Raw genomic sequence first — 17,980 nt, 5'->3', positions numbered from 1 at the left:
TCTCTACTGTCTTCCTGCTGCTCTGAAAATCTTCCAGATTTCTCAGTGTGACTGATGAATGACAGGATACTAAGGTCATTGTGGAAATGGCAAAGATAGTAGGGAGTGGGCTAAAGGCTTTGGCAGCTGACTAGTTTGATAGAGAACCGTCGTGATTCAGGACAACCCCTCATCGCTCCTTAGGTACAGATGAATGTTCCTTACCCATCCAGCCCATTAGTCAGATTCATATCATCAGAGAAACGGAAAAGAGGACCCCTTGATGAGTTCAGATCCCCTAAACACATAGGACCAGTTCAGAACTTTCCAGGACACAGGGTTTTGAGAGTTGAGCTCCTTCTTGGTTGGTTTCTCACCTGAAAAGAGACAGGCCAGGTCCATCTCCTGAGTAAGGTCGTCCCGCCTGAAGAGTCTTCTGCTCTGGTGCAGGCCTGTCTGTCTGAGGTAAGGTAAAGGTCTGAGACGGTGTGTCAGTGCACACAGCTGAAATGTGGCTGTCACCCTTCTTTAACTGGATAACTCTGGTCACCTGAGTGTCAGGAATTGAGATAGAAGCTATGACTCTATCCTCAAAGTCAGGGAGTGGTGACGCATGCTTTTAATCTCAGCACTCAGGAGCCAGAGACAGCTGGATCTCTTAAGTTCGAGACCAGCCTGGTCTATGAAGTGAGTTCCATGATAGCTAGGGCTACATAGCAGAGAAACCCTATCTTGAAAACCGTGTGTGTGTGTGTGTGTGTGTGTGTGTGTGTGTGTGTGTGTGTGTGTGTTTCTGAGATACTACTGCAAGGAAAGATAGCATTCAGTCATGTGTGTTTGTGTGTAGGTTTTTTTGGGTCCCGGGAATTGAACCCAGGGCTTCATACTCAAATAAGCATGAGCTCTACTACCAAGCTGTATTCTCAGCCCCTTAATATATTTTAAAAACTTAAAAACAAAACAGACAGATGCTTGACTTGAGTCATCTACTTTTTGAGAAGGTTTGTTTGGACATTTGTCCTAACAAATACCAAAATGACAATGTTTTACTTAATTTTCTCATAGGAATTCGTACACCACAGTTAATTGCATCAGCCCCGGCCAACCTCAGCCACTTGAGGCCCGGCTCTTCTCTGTCCCTTGGACAGAGCTATACTTATTTCCCTGGTGCCCTTATTTCCTTGGTCATTTGGCACCTTTAGGGAATAGAATTGCTTCTTCTCTTCCTGGGGTCCTGAGTTCAGTCTCTCCATGCTCCCTCCACCCCATGTCTGTTTCTGAGACTTGCTGCTTTTACTTACCACATTCCCATAAAGGCTGTTTTCAAAATATGTCCTCTTAAAATATCTTCATACTAGTTTCTGGTGGGATGGAAACAGTCATTGGGGAAATTGTCTTGTTGCAGACACATTCATTAATGTGGTCATAGTGTTGCCAAAAGGAAGAGGACGGTGCCAGGGCAAACATGCTCAGTCCTGAGAACGTTCCTTCTCTGAATTCCTAGTTTGTTCTTTCCCAGTCTTCTCCCTTCCGCATCCAGAAGTTTCATTGTTGGCATTCTTGTCCAGAATGTAAGTGTCTGTGCCAGAAACTCTGTGCACAGATTGTATAAGAGCAAATGTAAGGAAATAATGTTCCTTTTTATTGCTTGACTTTTGGGTTTTGTTTTAAGAATTTGAGCTATGCATCGTGGCATATGCCTCTACTCGCTGTAGCTAGGAAGCAAGCAGAACCATTGCAGGGCAAGTTCCAGCCCAGTCAACGATATATAGACCATGTCTGAGACACGCACATTCACGGTCTCCTTGCCCTTTGAAAACCTGCTAATAGCCTTCACAGTAGTACAGTCTGTGGAGGAGCAAGTGGGGAGGAGGAGAGAGATGACTAAAATATATGGAATTGTATAAAAATACATGTATTTTCTTCTAGATAAAAGCCTGCACTAGGAGTATGAGGTCCTTGTTGAAGGTGAAGGTGTCAGCTAAGACTGCCTGTTTTGGGATGAACAGTCAGTGGTGCTGTGACTCACTGGTGGTACAGCACACTGGTACTTACGTATGACGTTCTCAGATACCCTGCTCGACAGCACTGCCTCACCAAGTCAGTCTCCTTTAAGATGTCACCAATGGGCGTTTCCTTTGAAGTCCTCTGTTCTTGGAGCTCTAGACCAAGAAATCCCAGATGCTTGGCATCCAAAGGACCTCTAGAAATAGAGTAAAAATGGGAGTTTAGAGATGATATAGTCTGGCTGTTTATTATCTTCACAGATGAGATGACTAGCTCAAAGCCTGAAGTTGGTAACAGAGTTGGGGCTGGAACATTGCCCATTTAGTACTTTGCTCTTTGCATGTGTTTCTAGCCTCCGTCTCAGAATTCTGATACTGGTAATTCTTAGCATACTGGGGGACTGCATTCGGGGTTCCAAATCTTTTGGTTTTGGTCCTATTATATACTCCTGTATTCAGCCAGGCCAAATTTGAAATTTAATTGAAAACAGTCTAGAAACCTTGGATTTCAAATGGACTGTTCTGGCCAGGCCAAAGGAGGAGATACTTTAATCATTGTCTGACAGTTTTTATATATTATGAGCTCTTCACCAACATCACTCTTATTCCCTTAAGGTGCCCCATGGCATCAGAAAGCTGAATCTTCGTTCTCATGTAGGATTCCTGTTTATTCAATTTGCTTGAGATATACCTTTGTATCATCTCTCAAATAATGAAGGTGCTGGGAGCCAATGGAGCTGTCCTTCAACAAGCCTTTTTTTTTTTTAAGTTGTTTTGATTTGATTTGATTTGGTCAGTCACTTGTTTAAAAATAAATGATGTTCAGGGGGTGGGGATTTGGCTCAACGGTAGAGCGCTTGCCTAGCAAGCGCAAGGCCCTGGGTTCGGTCCCCAGCTCCGAAAAAAAGAAAAAAGAAAAGAAAAAAAAAAAAAGAAATGATGTTCAGGCACTAGTTTCCAGGGTTTTCCTTTTCCTCTTGTTGAAAGCTGGTGTCCTCTCTGCCCTGAATCTGGTTTTCCCCTTCATTTCAGCTACGCCTTTGCTAATCTTCAAAAGATGAATGATGCAAACTTCCACTGTGGTTCACACTCCACTGTTTGTATAACTTAGGTGTTCTCTTGGGTGCCAAGTGCTGCTCCCCTTCCCATCTGGTGAGGTACCTTTTCTGGCCACAACTGAAAATTGCAACCTCTACTCTAGCCTTCCTATCTTTTTTCTCCATGACATTAGCTACTTTCTAATCTAACGTGTTGTGAAGAACTCTCCAGAAAAATCTTTCCTGTAGTCAGCATTGGAAGTGTTGGCTTCAGTAGGGCTCACTGCAATTGTAGCAAAGCAGGATATTAACTACCAAGACCACATTTGGATTATCAGTGGGACAGAGCTACTGTAATTCACACAGAACCATTCTTTTGAGTTAAAAAAACAGTGGTTCAGTCCTGTTTCCTGTTCATTGGAAGGTTTGTAGGCTGTGGGGTAGAGATGAGTTGAGGGACACTTGCCCAGAGTGGGAGGCCCTTGATTCAATCCTAGTGCTTAGGAGGCTGGAGCAGGAGGATCACAAGTGAGGCCAGGCTCTAAATTCCTTTATGATTGGGATAATAGTATATTCTTTTTAAAAAAGATTATTTTATGTGAGTACACTGTCACTGTTTTCAGACACATGAGAGGGCATCAGCCCCATTACAGATGGTTGTTGGGAATTGAACTCAGAACCTCTGGAAGAGCAGCCAATGCTCTTAACCGCTGAGCCATCTCTCCAGCTCCAATAGTGTCTTCTTTCTCTCTCTCTCTCTCTCTCTCTCTCTCTCTCTCTCTCTCTCTCTCTCTCTCTCTCTCTCTTTTTTCTTTTCTTTTCGGAGCTGGGGACTGAACCCAGGGCCTTGCACTTGCTAGGCAAGCGCTCTACCACTGAGCTAAATCCCCAACTCCCCAATAGTATATTCTTAAATTTAATCTTGAGTAGCATGTTCCTCACAAGCTGAGGGAGGTTTTTTGGTTTGGTTTTTATTTTGTTTTTTAGTAATGGATTCTTGTTTTATATAAACAAAAGGAAATTTTGGTGTTTTTTTTTTTTTTTTAATTATATATAAGTACACTGTAGCTGTTCAGACACACCAGAAGAGGGCATCAGATCTCATTACAGATGGTTGTGAGCCACCATGTGGTTGCTGGGATTTGAACTCAGGACCTCTGGAAGAGCAGTCAGTGCTCTTAACCACCGAGCCACCTCTCCAGCCCGGAAATTTTGGTTTTATTGATCATTTTCCTTTAAAAGATTCAGCACTAGTATATACACACATAATCCATTTTAAAAACTTGATTCTGTTTCTACTTATTTGAAAGGTTTTTAACTTTTAAAATTAAACATAGAAATCTGGGAGCACTAGGAAGGGGAAAGTAGAATACTGGAGTTATCACCCAGATGCCCAACACTTACCCTTGTCACATTGTTGAACCCTAGTTCTGGGCATGAGGATGTGGGGTGGGGAGGATTTTGACAACACTGTGGCAGGTGTCAGCTGAGAACTCTGCACTGTATCTGTATGTGTGTTTGCTTCCAGCCTCCTGTCTATGTGCAAGCTTGCTGTTAAAGGGCAAACATACCCAAGTGTTTTCTCTCTTTTAAAAAATATTTATTTTTATTTTATATATAGGAGTCTTACCTGCATGTATATTTGTTCACTCTGTGTATGTATTGACTGCCAGAGGAGGGCATCAAATTCCCTAGAACTGGAGTTACCAGATACTTGTTAGATCTTATATAGTAGCTAGGAATTGAACCCAGGTCCTCTAAACCTAGGCTGGTAGAGCAACAAGTATTCTTAACCACTGAGCCATCTCTCCAGTCCCCACTTGTTTGTTTGTTTGTTATGGTTTCTTTATGCGTATGTATTTATTGTCTGCCGTGAAGCTAGAACAGGATGCCATGGGTCTCCTGCAACACAGTTACAGGTGATAGTGCGCCATTGGGTGGATGTTGGGGAGAGGAGCTTAGCATAGTAGCATCTGCTCTTAACTGCTGAGCCATCTTTCCAGCTATCTTTGTTTTCTTTAAAAAGGAATATTTAGTGTTACATAGACTCTCTCCTTTTGGAGTTAGATCTGACTGTATCACCCGGGCTGGTCTCTGGCTTGACACCCTACATCTGCCTCCTGATTACAAGGATGTAGCACTAGCCCTGGCAGATGAAATCATCAACAGTCTTGTTCACTTTCTGTTTTGATGTCCAGTGTGGGCACAGCTCTGTAGCCTAGTGAATTACCTTTCCTACTTTGATATATATGGTTCACTACAAGTTTACCATAAAACCCAGAGAATAAAAGTATTATTACTTTGTTATTTAAATACTGTGTTATTAATAAATCAGTATGTTACATGTTTTTGCCTGGATTAAATAATATTTTTTTTGTTTTTGTTTTTGGCAAATTTATACATTGATCATAGCTATCCCATAGTCCTTCCTCTCACTCTTCTCCAGAAAGCTCCAGTATCATCCCCCCCCCCCTTTATGGCCTCTTTATTCTCCTCCCTCCCCCTTTCGCTCTGCCTCTCCTAATAACAGTCCAGTTAGCGGTGCCTGCTGGAATGTTGGCTGGTTTTGCTGCCTGTTGTTGTGGGTGGCCATAGCTGCTTTGTGTTCATGTCCTGAACCAAGTACATCACAGCACTCCTTCCCACTTTCTGCTCTCTTCCTCCATTTTTCTAAACCTTGGGGTGGGGCCCTTGGCTTTGCCTCACTGTGTCCCACTAGGGCTAAGCCTGCAAGCACTACTCAACATTTGCATTAACTACTGTCCATGGAGATCAGGTTCCCTTGAGGGGACTGAGAGCATCACTCCCTGCTGGCATATACAGATGTTGAGTAAGCAGCTGGACAACATCTGCATTTAGGAAAACAATGCTAGGTTCTCTTTAGGACATGCCACTCCTGAGCTGAGGGCTTTTGACCAGGTTTTAGTACCATGCTTTGTTTTCTCATTCAACCTTAAATCTCTCCAGACTAGTTCTCTGTGCTGGCTGTGTGCGATTCCTAGTCCTGGTTGCTTTAGCCCCATCCATAGGGCTCGGGGTCTTATGAGTTCTTGATTTGGGGGGATGGGGTGTCTCACTTTGTAGCCCTAGCTGGTCTGGAACCTCCTCACTGTGTAGACCAGGCTGGCCCCAAACTCATAGAGATCATTCTGCTTCTCCCTCCCTAATGCTGAAGTTAAGGTGTGCCACAGCCAAGCTGGCTGTTACAGTTTTAACTGCCGTATTCTCATAGCTTATCCTGGCTGTGTGTGTTACTGCCATTTCCTAGGTTCACAGGGGTTTTCCCTCTTTTAAGACATGAACTTGGGCTGGAGCACTGTCTGCTCTTCCAGAGGCCCTGAGTTCAAATCCCAGCAACCACATGGTGGCTCACACCCATCTGTAATGGGATCCAATGCCCTCTTCTGGTGTCTGAAGACAGCAACACTGTACTCACACATAAATAAGTCTTTAAAAAAAAAACCTAAAATTTTATTTTTTTAAATAAAGTTATAAAGACAAGAATGAAAGAGTGGGACTCTTTGGGGTCCCTAAAGTCTGAACCTGCCTGTGCATTTGTGTTCTTGTCTCTTGTTACCTAACTTGGTAATGCTTGAAAGGCTTTTAGAAGTCACTTAAGACTGTCCTTTTGAGTTGCCACATCTGTGTTCCCCTTGTGCTCTGTGTCCATACCTAGTACACACAGCAGTCACTTCCTCTTGTCTCTTGGCCTTGGTGCTACAGTGACTGCTGGGAGGATAGTGCTGTCTCATTCTTGTATGCAGCTAAGTGACTGCCAAGTAGGTGCTGACAAGCATATTTGGAAGGACAGATGGACTCTGTGGGAAAGGGGTGAGGAGGGTTAGAATGGGGACAGTGGTGGTAAGAATCGTCCATAGAACTTGTTTGAGGTGTATGGTAGGCTGCACAGACCTACTCAGGGAACTCCATGAAAAAACAGCACAGTGAGGAGCTCTAGGTTCCTCCTAAGGATAGTATCACTTCGTTTATAACTGATGGAATCATTAATGTTTCAAATGAATACATTTCTTTTTGAAATATTAACAGCAAAATTTTTAAGTTTATACTTTCTCTAGGAATATATTTTAAAAGTTAAATCTGACAGATTGAACTATCTTAGAGAATATATTTTAATTAATTCCCTTTCCTTATTTCTTGGTTGCCTCAATTAAAATTGACTTCCTTTGAGTGAATTGAGTCTAAGGAACTGCTTTGGTCACTCTTCTTGTGAAATACTGTGGTTTGGAGGCAATGTTCTCCTAACTTGAGTAGCTCTGGTTCATGTTCCACTGTGTGGTCAAATGATGCCGGTAAATACACTGAGAAGTTCAAGTGCGGAACTTGTAAGTTAAGCACAGCTGTTAAACTGCCCTTTCTTAGCTTTCATCATGGCACTAGTTATAAATCACTTACCACTATATATTCTCTTGGCAAGTTCCTGCATAGTTCAGAAGACAGTTGCTTATAAGATTATCTGGTCAGGGTGATGGTGGTGCACACCTCTTTTTTCCAGCACTCGGGATCCTGAGGCAGGAGAATCTCTTAAATTCTAGGCTAGCCTAATCTACACAGCAAGTTCCAGGACAACCAAGGCTACATAGAGAAAATCCTGTCACGAAAAGCAGAAAAGAAAAAAGATTATCTGATACAAGCAACTGCATGGTCCCAAAGCTTGCTTGGTTGTTATTATAGGACTCTATTTTAGTTGTGGTGAATATATATATATATATATATATGTATGTATGTATGTATGTATGTATGTATGTATGTAATCTTATATATTCTATAAGTAGCCAAAGATCTATGGTTGAAAGTAACAGTTTGAGTGTCGTTCCCGTTTCAGTCCTAAAATGGTACCCAGTACTGACAAGTTAAGACTCAGTGTTCTCTGCGTACTTTGTGCTGCTAATTAACATCTCTTTTTGCAGGATTCATGAATAAAATTTTCCATCCCAACATTGATGAAGCGTAAGTAACTATTTAAAAATGTTTGAATTTTAGCAGCAGCTGTTCTTGGTTAATTAGAGGTCATCTCTCTTTCACAGATATAAAATAACTCTCAGTTATCTTTTGGGTTATCTTTATGGGAGGCAGGACTATATGAATAGTCACTTAAACTATGGAGTCCTAGGGACGTGGTCATCGAAGCCACGAGGCTCCAGTGCAGTTACTGGTTGTACTGCTCACATACTACCATTTCCATGACTGGGCCTTTCCTTTCCTTTGGTATCCAGCCAAAATATTCCGCATCTCAATTCTTGTTGTACAGACCCAAAAGACCTCTTTGTCAGCATGTGGATTTACTATTTTCAGCCCTTAATGTATTTCTTAGTTCTTGGGGGCCGAATACGATAATTTCATTTTAGCTAGTGAATCTTGATGACTGTTTTTAAATAACATCATCGCGGCCTGTCTTGTCCATCCAGTGCGGGTTATCTGGACTGTACTTTTTCTTCGTCCAGCTTTAGCTGTCTCACAGCTACATGGAAAATTTTTGTGAACCTTGCATGAGTCGGTTACATGTCTATATTGTGTTCCTTAATCTTTAATGCCTCTGTGTATCCACCATCCTAAAGACAAACAGTGTTCTCTTAAGTAACCACAGTTAAGTAGATTCAGGAACTCAGTACAATGTAATACTTTTTATCTAATCTGTAGAGCAGTAGTTCATAGACTACCTTTAGTTGTCAAGTTTCCCTAAGCAACTTTAATCTTTGACATCTATAATAATTTTAAAAACATGGAATAGTTATTTTCCAAATTACTCTTTTCGGTTTGTTTTTCTTAGGAGACTCAGACCATGCATACACTTGACTCTCTAGTAAAATTCTACCTATAGTTGCTGGTAATTCTCAGCACTTGAGTCAGGTGTTTTCTTCTTGGAATGTCACTCTTGTTCCTTGTGAAACACAAAAGAGCTTATAAATCCCTGTGCTTCTCCTCCAGTTTACTCCCAGCCTCATCTTAAAGGATCTGTTACGAAATGTTTTTGATAAAATTGGCTGCCAGAAACATGCAACTAGATTTCTAATTTTTAAAAAGTGCCATTTTTTTTTCATCTGTTTCAGGTCAGGAACTGTGTGTCTAGATGTAATTAATCAAACTTGGACAGCTCTCTATGGTGAGTTTGGCCATGGAATATTATTTGGTGATCCTGAGATGACATTGCCTCAAAAGAATGTTGTTTGGCTTTTCTTCAGTTATGTCGTGTTGGGAATGGGAAAGAATTTTGAGGGGCCGAGTGGGAAGGTTGCTTGGTGGGGAAGAAAACGGAGTGGGCAGTGCGGCTAGGGAGATTGCTCAGTGGTTAAAAGCACTTACTTCACAAACACAAGTACTAGAGTCTGGGTCCCCAAACTGGTGACAATCCAGGTGAGCATGGGGCCTCTCAAGCCAGAGACAAGGCATTCCCCTGTGCAGACTGGCTAGGGAGACTAGCCATGTCAGGGGGCCTCTGGTTTAATTGAGAGACCCTGCCTCCATGAAGAAAGGAAAAAAAACACATGTACACAGGCAACTGTGAAAATGGAAGAAGAAACACTTTGTTTCCTCTGAAGAATAAGCTCCAGTTTAGTAATGCAAATTTAAAATGATTTAATAAAGAGCTGACAAGATTGAGACATCCTGCATAAGACCTGAGTTCATGTCCTGGACCCATGTCGGGCTCCTCGCAGTTGCCTGGAACTTCAGCTCTCAGGGTTCTGATGCCTTTGGCCTGGGTACCTGCATTCATGTGAACATACTACGTACCTTCCACAGACAGACACAATTTTAAACATTTTTTAAATCTTTAAGACTTAAGTTTCTGTGGGCCAGGTATGGTAATTTTAGTCCTCAGGAAGCTTGAAGCAGCAAGAAGTATGAGGGCGTTTGTTGTTGGCTGCTAGAAAGACTGCCTGGAGGATTAAAGCCAAAAGAGCTACTGTCATTCGTAAGATTCTGAACTACCATACAGTAATATGCGTATAAATACAAATGCATACACGAATGTTGGTTGTCTTCTTCTTTTTTTTTTTTTTGTCCGGAGCTGAGGACCAAACCCAGGGCCTTGTGCTTGCTAGTCAAGCGCTCTACCGCTGAGCTAAATCCCCAACCCTGTTGTCTTCTTTTAATGGCTGTATTCTGAAACTTGTATCATGGAGTTTTAGAGAAAATCTCTTAGCCAGGTGGCTCTGAAATGAGGTGAGTACCTAAGTGAGTGGCTGCTCCAAGGTCGATTAGCCACCATCCTTCAGTTCTGAAGGATGACTGAGTCACCTCTTCAGGATGCTGGGGTGGATATCACGGAGGTCCCTGGGCTTGTCACCTGCTAGGAGAATTGAAAATAAATCAAAGTCTGTTGAGCACACCAGTGATACTAAGCAAAGCAAATGTTTTTACTTCTAACCACAAGACTGGATCCACGATCTTGATAGCCATTCCCCTCTCTGCTCCTGCCTACCCCCATGAACTTCTGCACTGTTTCTGCTGTAGCAACCTCTGAGTGTGTCTTAGCATTCTCTCACACACCCACTTTGACTTGGTACCGGTTTCTGTGCCTGTTAATTTTTTGTTGTGCTAGATTGGTACCTTCCATAGGGACTGTTAAGTGTGTTCAGTTTGTCTCTAGGTGGGACTTGTAGCAAAGTCAATGTGCCTCTCACTAAAAAGGATTGCAGCAACTAAATAGATCACAGTTGCTGAAGACACAAGGAAAGGAGGGGAAAGATCACTCAAGCAGGATTGTTCAGAAATGAGAAGAATCGGGCAGACGCAGAATGATCGATGAAGTTTTAGGCCAGCCTGGTCAGAGAGACCCTGTCTCAAAAAACGTAAAAGACTTGTAAGGAGACAAGAAGGTGGGAAGTCGGAGAGAGGAACAAGAAGGGGGAAAATGACACAATTATAATCTCAAAATATGTTTATAAGAAAAGAAGCTGGTGACTGTGTAATACTCTGTCCACCCAGAGACTGAGCCACCTTTCCCAGACGTCCTGTACTAGGTTAGTGGTGAGCTCACAGAACTGTTGCTCAGTAGCAGTATCCCATCATACTTTTCTCCTCCTCATTGAACATAGCGATCTGGGAGGATTTGCTCAGTAGAGGATTCTGTCTCTTGATTCTGTCTCTTGACCTGTCGTGGCTGGTTCCCTTTTTCATCACAGGCGTTACTTTCTCAGATGTCCCTTTCCTAGCCAACCCATCATAGAACATCTTGTTTGCGAGTGTTTTAAACCTTTCATTTTATCTTGACCTACTGGATTGTAAACTCCCTTTGAGCAGGAGTTCATGAATTTTCTCCATCTGCAGCCCCCTTTAGCTCAAGAACAGCTTAGAGTTTGGGGGTTTCTGTTTGTTGTTTTAATTGTTTTTGTTTTGTCTTTAGATTGTACTTTTATTTTTTTTTTCTTTTTTTCGGAGCTGGGGACCGAACCCAGGGCCTTGCACTTGCTAGGCAAGCGCTCTACCACTGAGCTAAATCCCCAACCCCTGTATTTGTTTTTGAGGTAGGGTCTCTCTATGTAGTCCTGGCTGTCCGGGAACTCACTGTGTAGACCAGGATGGTCTAGAACTCAGAGAGCTGCCTGCCTCTGGGATTAAAGACATGTACCAATATCTAGCCAAAAAGAAAAGCTTGATAAAGATTTCTCTATTTTGTTTATGAGTGTTGTGTCTGCATGTAAATGTGTATCATATGCATGCTTGGAAGCTCTGGGGGCCTGAAGAGGGGGTCAGATCAGCCATGTAGATGTTGAACTAAACCAGGATTTTCTGAAAGAGTAGCCGCTGCTCTTAACCACTAGCTATCTCTAGCCCTTAGACCAAGAAAACTTTGTGACCATGGATAAGCATAAGAAATATACAAATTAAACATTTACTGATAACAATTTTATCTTAAAACAATTCTTTGGCATGCATATAATTTTACCATTTATTAAAAATGAAGGCAAACTTCCATACTGATAAGATTAATGAGTTTGTATTATTAAAGAATTAAATATTGACAATTTTTGATACATCAAATATAGAGCATTTTGGATGTTTTTCAGAGTTGATTTATAATATTCAATATTGAAAAGGCCACCTAGATTAATATATAATATGAAATGACAGCTATGTTTAGGAACATTTCAGAAAATACTGGGGCTTATTTTGGGACTTCTGACTTGATACCTCCATGTAGAAGACCGGCTGTAAAATATTGAAAGTATTTGTTTTATATAAGAGCAGAAAATGTGCACAGTAAAAGCGTCGCAGCTCTTCGCACTGGGGTCTCGGGTCTTGGGGAGCACTCGCTGGCATGGAGCAGCATGGCTGCAGACAGTGCAGAGTGCACATGTGTTGAGAACTAGGACTGCTGTACAGCTCACAGTGCAGTACGGTAAGTACTGCTGTGGTCTTTAGTGTCATTACATGTTGGCCTTTGGATTAATTTCAGTTGTTGCATTTCAAAGATTTATTTATTTATTTATTTATTTATTTATTTATTTATTTATTATATATAAGTGCACTGTAGCTGTCCTCACATACCGGAAGAAGGCATCAGATCTCTTTACAGATGGTTGTGAGCCACCATGTGGTTGCTGGGATTTGAACTCAGGACCTCTGGAAGAGCAGTCAGTGCTCTTAACCACTGAGCCATCTCTCCAGCCCAGTTGTTGCATTTCAAAATGCTATACTTTTTTTCCTAAATATTTCCGTTTTTGATTCCCTCTATCCATATGGCATCACTGTCCGCAGCTGTGAGTAGCTGAGTGATAGAGAAGGGACTTGGTCACTTCTCAAACACATACACTCTACAGTAGTGCCTGCTCTACAGGACGGCTTGGTGAACCACATCACTGTACTGACCATGTCCAGCGCTGCTTACCATAAGCTCTGGGGACCAGACCATACACTGCAAATCTGATTGGGTGGATTTTTAAAAAAAAAAAAATTTTCTAGCAAGCTGCCTGAACTACTTGATGTAATGCTGTGTTTCCCTAAACTGTATTCACTGTTTAGAAATGTGCATAGCAAAACATTCCAGTCAGGTTCCAGTTACACTCAAGTAAGTTAGATTCCGTTTCACTAACTTTTGTACAACTGGCCAGAAAACCTTTCTACTAATTCTTGAGGAGCTTGTGTCTCCAGAAGTTAACAACAGATTTATTAATTGTAATTCGTATGACACACAAAGTGATGGTTTTTGATTGTCAGTTGTGTGCAAGCTATCACCACCACCCCCATCCCAAAGAGAAAGACACTTGTTAGCTAGTACCACACATATACATACATCCCTGCACCGCCAGTCTACCTCTGTTTGCCCTGAACATTCTTGCAACCGTGTGCCTGTTTGTGACTGGCTTTTTTCGGCTTGCATAGTCTTAGAAGGCTCACTCATGTATATTTCAAATTATCTTCCTGAGTAGTCTCTTAGCACATTTTATTGATGTGTTTGTTGTATGATGATCATTTGAGTAGTGCTTTGGTAACTTGTGTAAAAATTAAACTTTAAAATTGTATTGGTTTGGGGTTGGGGATTTAGCTCAGTGGTAGAGCACTTGCCTAGCAAGTGCAAGGCCCTGGGTTCGGTCCCCAGCTCCGAAAAAAAGGGGAAAAAAAATTGTATTGGTTTTATGTGTATGAATGTTTGGCCTACATGTATGTCCCTGCACCATGTGTGTGGTACCTGCAGAGGCCAGAGGAGGCCAATCTCCTGGAATTGGAATTAACAGACAGTTGTGAGTCACCCCAGGAGTGCTGGAAACAGAACCTGGGTCCTCAGGAAGAGGAGTCGAAGCTCTTTTTTTTTTTTTTTTTTTTTTTAAGATTTATTTATTTAATGTATATGACACTCTCACTATCTTCGGACACACCAGAAGAGGGCATCAGATCTCATTACAGATGGCTATGAGCCACCATGTGGTTGCTGGGAATTGAACTCAGGACCTCTGGAAGAGCAGTCAGTGCTCTTAACCGCTGAGCCATCTCTCCAGCCCCCGATGCTCTAACTTCTAAGCTGTCTCTCTAACCCCTGGGTAGATTTCCATATAGTGGTGTTTGTTCATTTCTCTTCAGTGTTGAGGAGTTAACAAACTTATTTATAAAGTTGCTGCACCATGATTAGATTTTTGTCAGAAGGTCTGAGATTGTCAGAAAAGATTAAGAGTAGAAGCCATGTGAATAAAGTTTCATCACACATAAAAAATGTTGTGTATGTTCTTATATTCTTATAAGGCATTTAATAAGCAATAAATGGAAGCCACTTTGGTCAAAGAGAACTAAAAGTACATTTCCACAGTACACTCCCACATGGTAGCCCACAGCTATTTGTAACTCCAGAGGATCTGATACCCTCCACAGACATGCAGGCACAAATACACACACACACAAAATGTAAATTTAAAAAGTGACTAAATAACTAATCAAAGAAAGTTGGCTTAACATAAGTATCCAACTAAAACATCAAGCTTAACTTGGCGCCGAAAACTTGTCCTTCTGTATTCCATGAAGGAAGACAGGACGGAAACTTAGCTGTAAGGCTTCCTGCTGTTCACTGTGCCATGGGCATGTGCTGTACGTGGATACAGTGTGTTTAGGGTAGTAGTTCCAGCCGACATTCCAGGTCTCTGCTCACAGCATGTTCATTCTAGCAGTACAGTTAGTCCTTCACCCTCTGCAGAGAAGGCTGCCTTCTGTAGGCATTGCTTTCATTCTCCTGTGGTCTCTTTGCCAACCACACCTGTAGCTTGTTCATTCACAACTTCTCAATTGGTATGGTCATAATTTAACCAAGTAATTCTATATTACTTGATATTTCTAGAGGATTAATTACTTTTGTAAGAGGATGTCATCAGTATGAAGTCCTCTATCTGCATTTATCTAGTAGTTAACTTGTACTCTTCGACATTGAGAGAAAATAGCAGATGACAAAATTGATCCACTCTGGCTTGTACATGGCAGAATCTTTTCTTTCATCCCTTCCTGCTCTTGCAGACATCGGTGATGAAAGCACTGGAAAATTTAAACTGCAGCCAAGGGGATCTGCATTTCAGTGTCAAAGACAAATGTGATGTAAGAATTGGTGGAGGCTGGAGAGACAGAGCTCACCAGTTAAGTGTGCTTGGTGCTCTTCAGTTTGTTTCCCAGTGTCCACAGTGGGAGGCTCACAATGACCTGTAAGCCCAGCTCCAAGTCTGTGCCGGCTTTTGTTTACTTGTTTGTTTTGAGAGGGGAGCAACTTGAACAACCTAGAGTCATCTGAGAACCTTAAGAAAGAAAACGTTTCCATGAAATTGGCCTATAGGTGTTTTGTTGTTGATTTGGGTTGGCTTTTCAAGACAGGTTTCTCTATGTAGCTCTGACTGTCCAGGTACTTGATCTGTGCCTCAAACTCAGAGATGTGCCTGTGTCTGCCTCCTGAGGGCTGGGATTAAAGGTGTGCACCACCTCCTGGCAGGAATGATGATTAATAGTGCTTAATTCTAGCAGAGGCAGATGAATCTATATGAGTTTGAGACCAGCCAGTCTACAGAGTAAGTCCCAGGACACCCAGGGCTACACAGAGAAAAACAATCTAAAAAAAAATTTTTTTTTAAAGATTTATTTACTTGTTGTATGTACATACACTGTAACTGTCTTCAGACACACCAGAAGAGGGCATCAGATCCCATTACAGACGGTTGTGAGCCACCATGTGGTTGCAAGGATTTGAACTCAGGACCTCTGAAAGAGCAGTCAGTGCTCTTAACCACTGAGCCATCTCTTCAGTCCAAAAAAATTTTAAAGATAATTTTTGTTTATGTATATTCTTGTGTTTCTTCATATACAAAAGCACACATGCATACATGTATCCAAAGAAGCCAGAAGAGAGGACATCACATCCCCTGGAGCTGGAGTTACAGGAAATTGTGAGCCAGCCAGAGTAGATATTGGGCACTGGGCTTCTGCAGTGACCACTCTTAGCCATGGAGCTATGCCTCCTGTCCCCAGTATACATGGGTTTGTTTTGTTTTTAAAGATTTGGCTGGGGTTGGGGATTTAGCTCAGTGGTAGAGCACTTGCCTAGCAAGCGCAAGGCCCTGGGTTCAGTCCCCAGCTCCGAAAAAAAGAAAAGAAAAGAAAAAAAAAAGATTTGGCCTCTCAGTAGTTCACACCTTTTTTTTTTTTTTAAGATTTATTTATTTAATGTATATGAGTATACTGTAACTGTCTTCAGACACACCAGAAGAGGGCATCAGATTCCATTACAGATGGTTGTGAGCTACCATGTGTTTGCTGGGATATGAACTCAGGACCTCTAGAGCAGTCAGTGCTCTTAACCACTGAGCCATCTATCCATTCCCCGTGTGTACTTTTTAAGTACTTCTTTTCTGTTTCTTAGTTTTTAAATTTTTCTCTGAAGTACTTCATTTTATTAAATACTATTTGTTTTTGTAGTTGCTGTATCAGCCCACATTTTAGAGCGGAGACAAATGCAGTCTTGAGTTTGACCCCTGTACCTTCATTGTATTGACCTATCAAACTGTGGACAAGTGAGGTGAAAGATTACTTTCTTAAAAAATTGGGCAATTTATAGTTCTTATCCTTATGACTGCTAACCAATAAACAAGCTTTTATTTTGACTAAAATAATCAACATATTGGATATTACTTCCCCAAGAATCACCTGTACATTACTAATAGATAAATAAGGTCAACTATGAAAGGAGGAATGTGTCAGGGACTTAGAAGCAGGAAGAGAAACAAAGATAATTTTATCAGGCATTTGGAGGGAAATTAGGACAAATTTATAAACAGTTAACTCTTTCAGGCTATGACACTTTCCAAATAATTCATTTTTTAGCTAAAGGTAATTGTACCAAATAATGCTTTGTTGAGCCATAAGCTGAGTGGTAGAGCCCTCCTGGATTTGACCCCTTGCACTGAGAAAGACAAAACCCTTTCCTGAGCTGTGCTGATGGACAACACTTGTAATCCTAACAGTTGGGCAGCCAGCGCAGAGAGTGCAAGTTCCAGGTGAGTCTAATCTACATAGCAAGACACTGCCTTAAAAAATGATGTTGCAGCGCTGGAGAGATGGCTCAGCAGCTAAGAGCACTGCTCTTCCTGAGGACACAGGTTCAGTTCCCAACACCCACATGGCAACTCCCATCTATCTGTAACTCCAAGATCTGACACCTTCACAGGAAAGTCCGTGTAGGCAACACAACAATGAGCATGAAGAAGAGGATGAGGAAGAAGAGGGGGAATGATGGCTTGTCACTCCAGTATGTGCTGTTCCAAGATTCTGTTTCTGGTTTTGAGACAGGGCCTTGCTATGAAACCCAGGCTGACCTCTTGATACAGCAATCTTCCTGCCTCCCAGGTGCTGGGTGGCACTTGTGTGTCACCATGCCCAGCTGTTTGTAGAGGTTTGTGAGTGTGTTTTTATGACTGGTAGGGCAGCCACAAAAGCTCAGGTTGCATCAGTATATGGATAGACACGTAACTCCATGCCTAGTATCATTCTGAGTCTCCTAGGTAGAGGCCAAGAACAAGTTCTTCTCAGCATAAGGGAATGGCGCCTGTTATACAATAGAGAAGAAATGTGCTTAGTTTCAGTCTTGCTGGCTTTGAAGGGACTTGACCAGCCTTCTTTATGGACTTGAAACTCTTCAGAAGGTATATTTGTATGTGGCTCAGAGAGTAGCTATTTCAGGAAAGTGGAAAAGTGGTTCTTCGGTAGCAGAGTTTAGTGGATTGGGTCTGTTGCGTTCACTGGTCAGCATTAGACCATGCAGTAACCCAGGCTTTCTGAATTGTGCTTCATGCATGAGCCAGCCAGTATAGGACTCAGAAAGACGGCCTGCTTTTCTTGGTGCTATAATTACCAGGTTCGCTTTAGTTCTTTAATATGAAGACAACTAGCCCTAATTTGTTTTTTTCTCTGTGTTTATGATAATAGCTAAAAAATTTGCCTTATAAATGGATTTCTCTTTTGTGTTAAGACAGGGTT

At 41.8% G+C, this 17,980-nt stretch overlaps 1 protein-coding gene across 1 annotated transcript in view; it reads left to right on the top strand.

Annotated features, from left to right (window-relative positions):
• The window catches only part of Ube2h (ubiquitin-conjugating enzyme E2H), a 95,482-nt gene that overhangs the window by 58,480 nt on the left and 19,022 nt on the right, over positions 1 to 17,980 (top strand). The window contains exons 4-5 of the mRNA NM_001172127.1: positions 7,951 to 7,990; positions 9,091 to 9,143. Of these exons, the coding sequence (NP_001165598.1) occupies positions 7,951 to 7,990; positions 9,091 to 9,143 (93 nt within the window). The remainder of the gene's footprint in view (positions 1 to 7,950; positions 7,991 to 9,090; positions 9,144 to 17,980) is intronic.

This window comes from Rattus norvegicus, chromosome 4 (assembly GCF_036323735.1).
Source record: "Rattus norvegicus strain BN/NHsdMcwi chromosome 4, GRCr8, whole genome shotgun sequence".
NCBI classification, from domain to species: Eukaryota; Metazoa; Chordata; class Mammalia; order Rodentia; family Muridae; genus Rattus; species Rattus norvegicus.
Note: the sequence above shows the minus strand (reverse complement) of the source record. Positions and strands in the feature narration are given on the sequence as shown.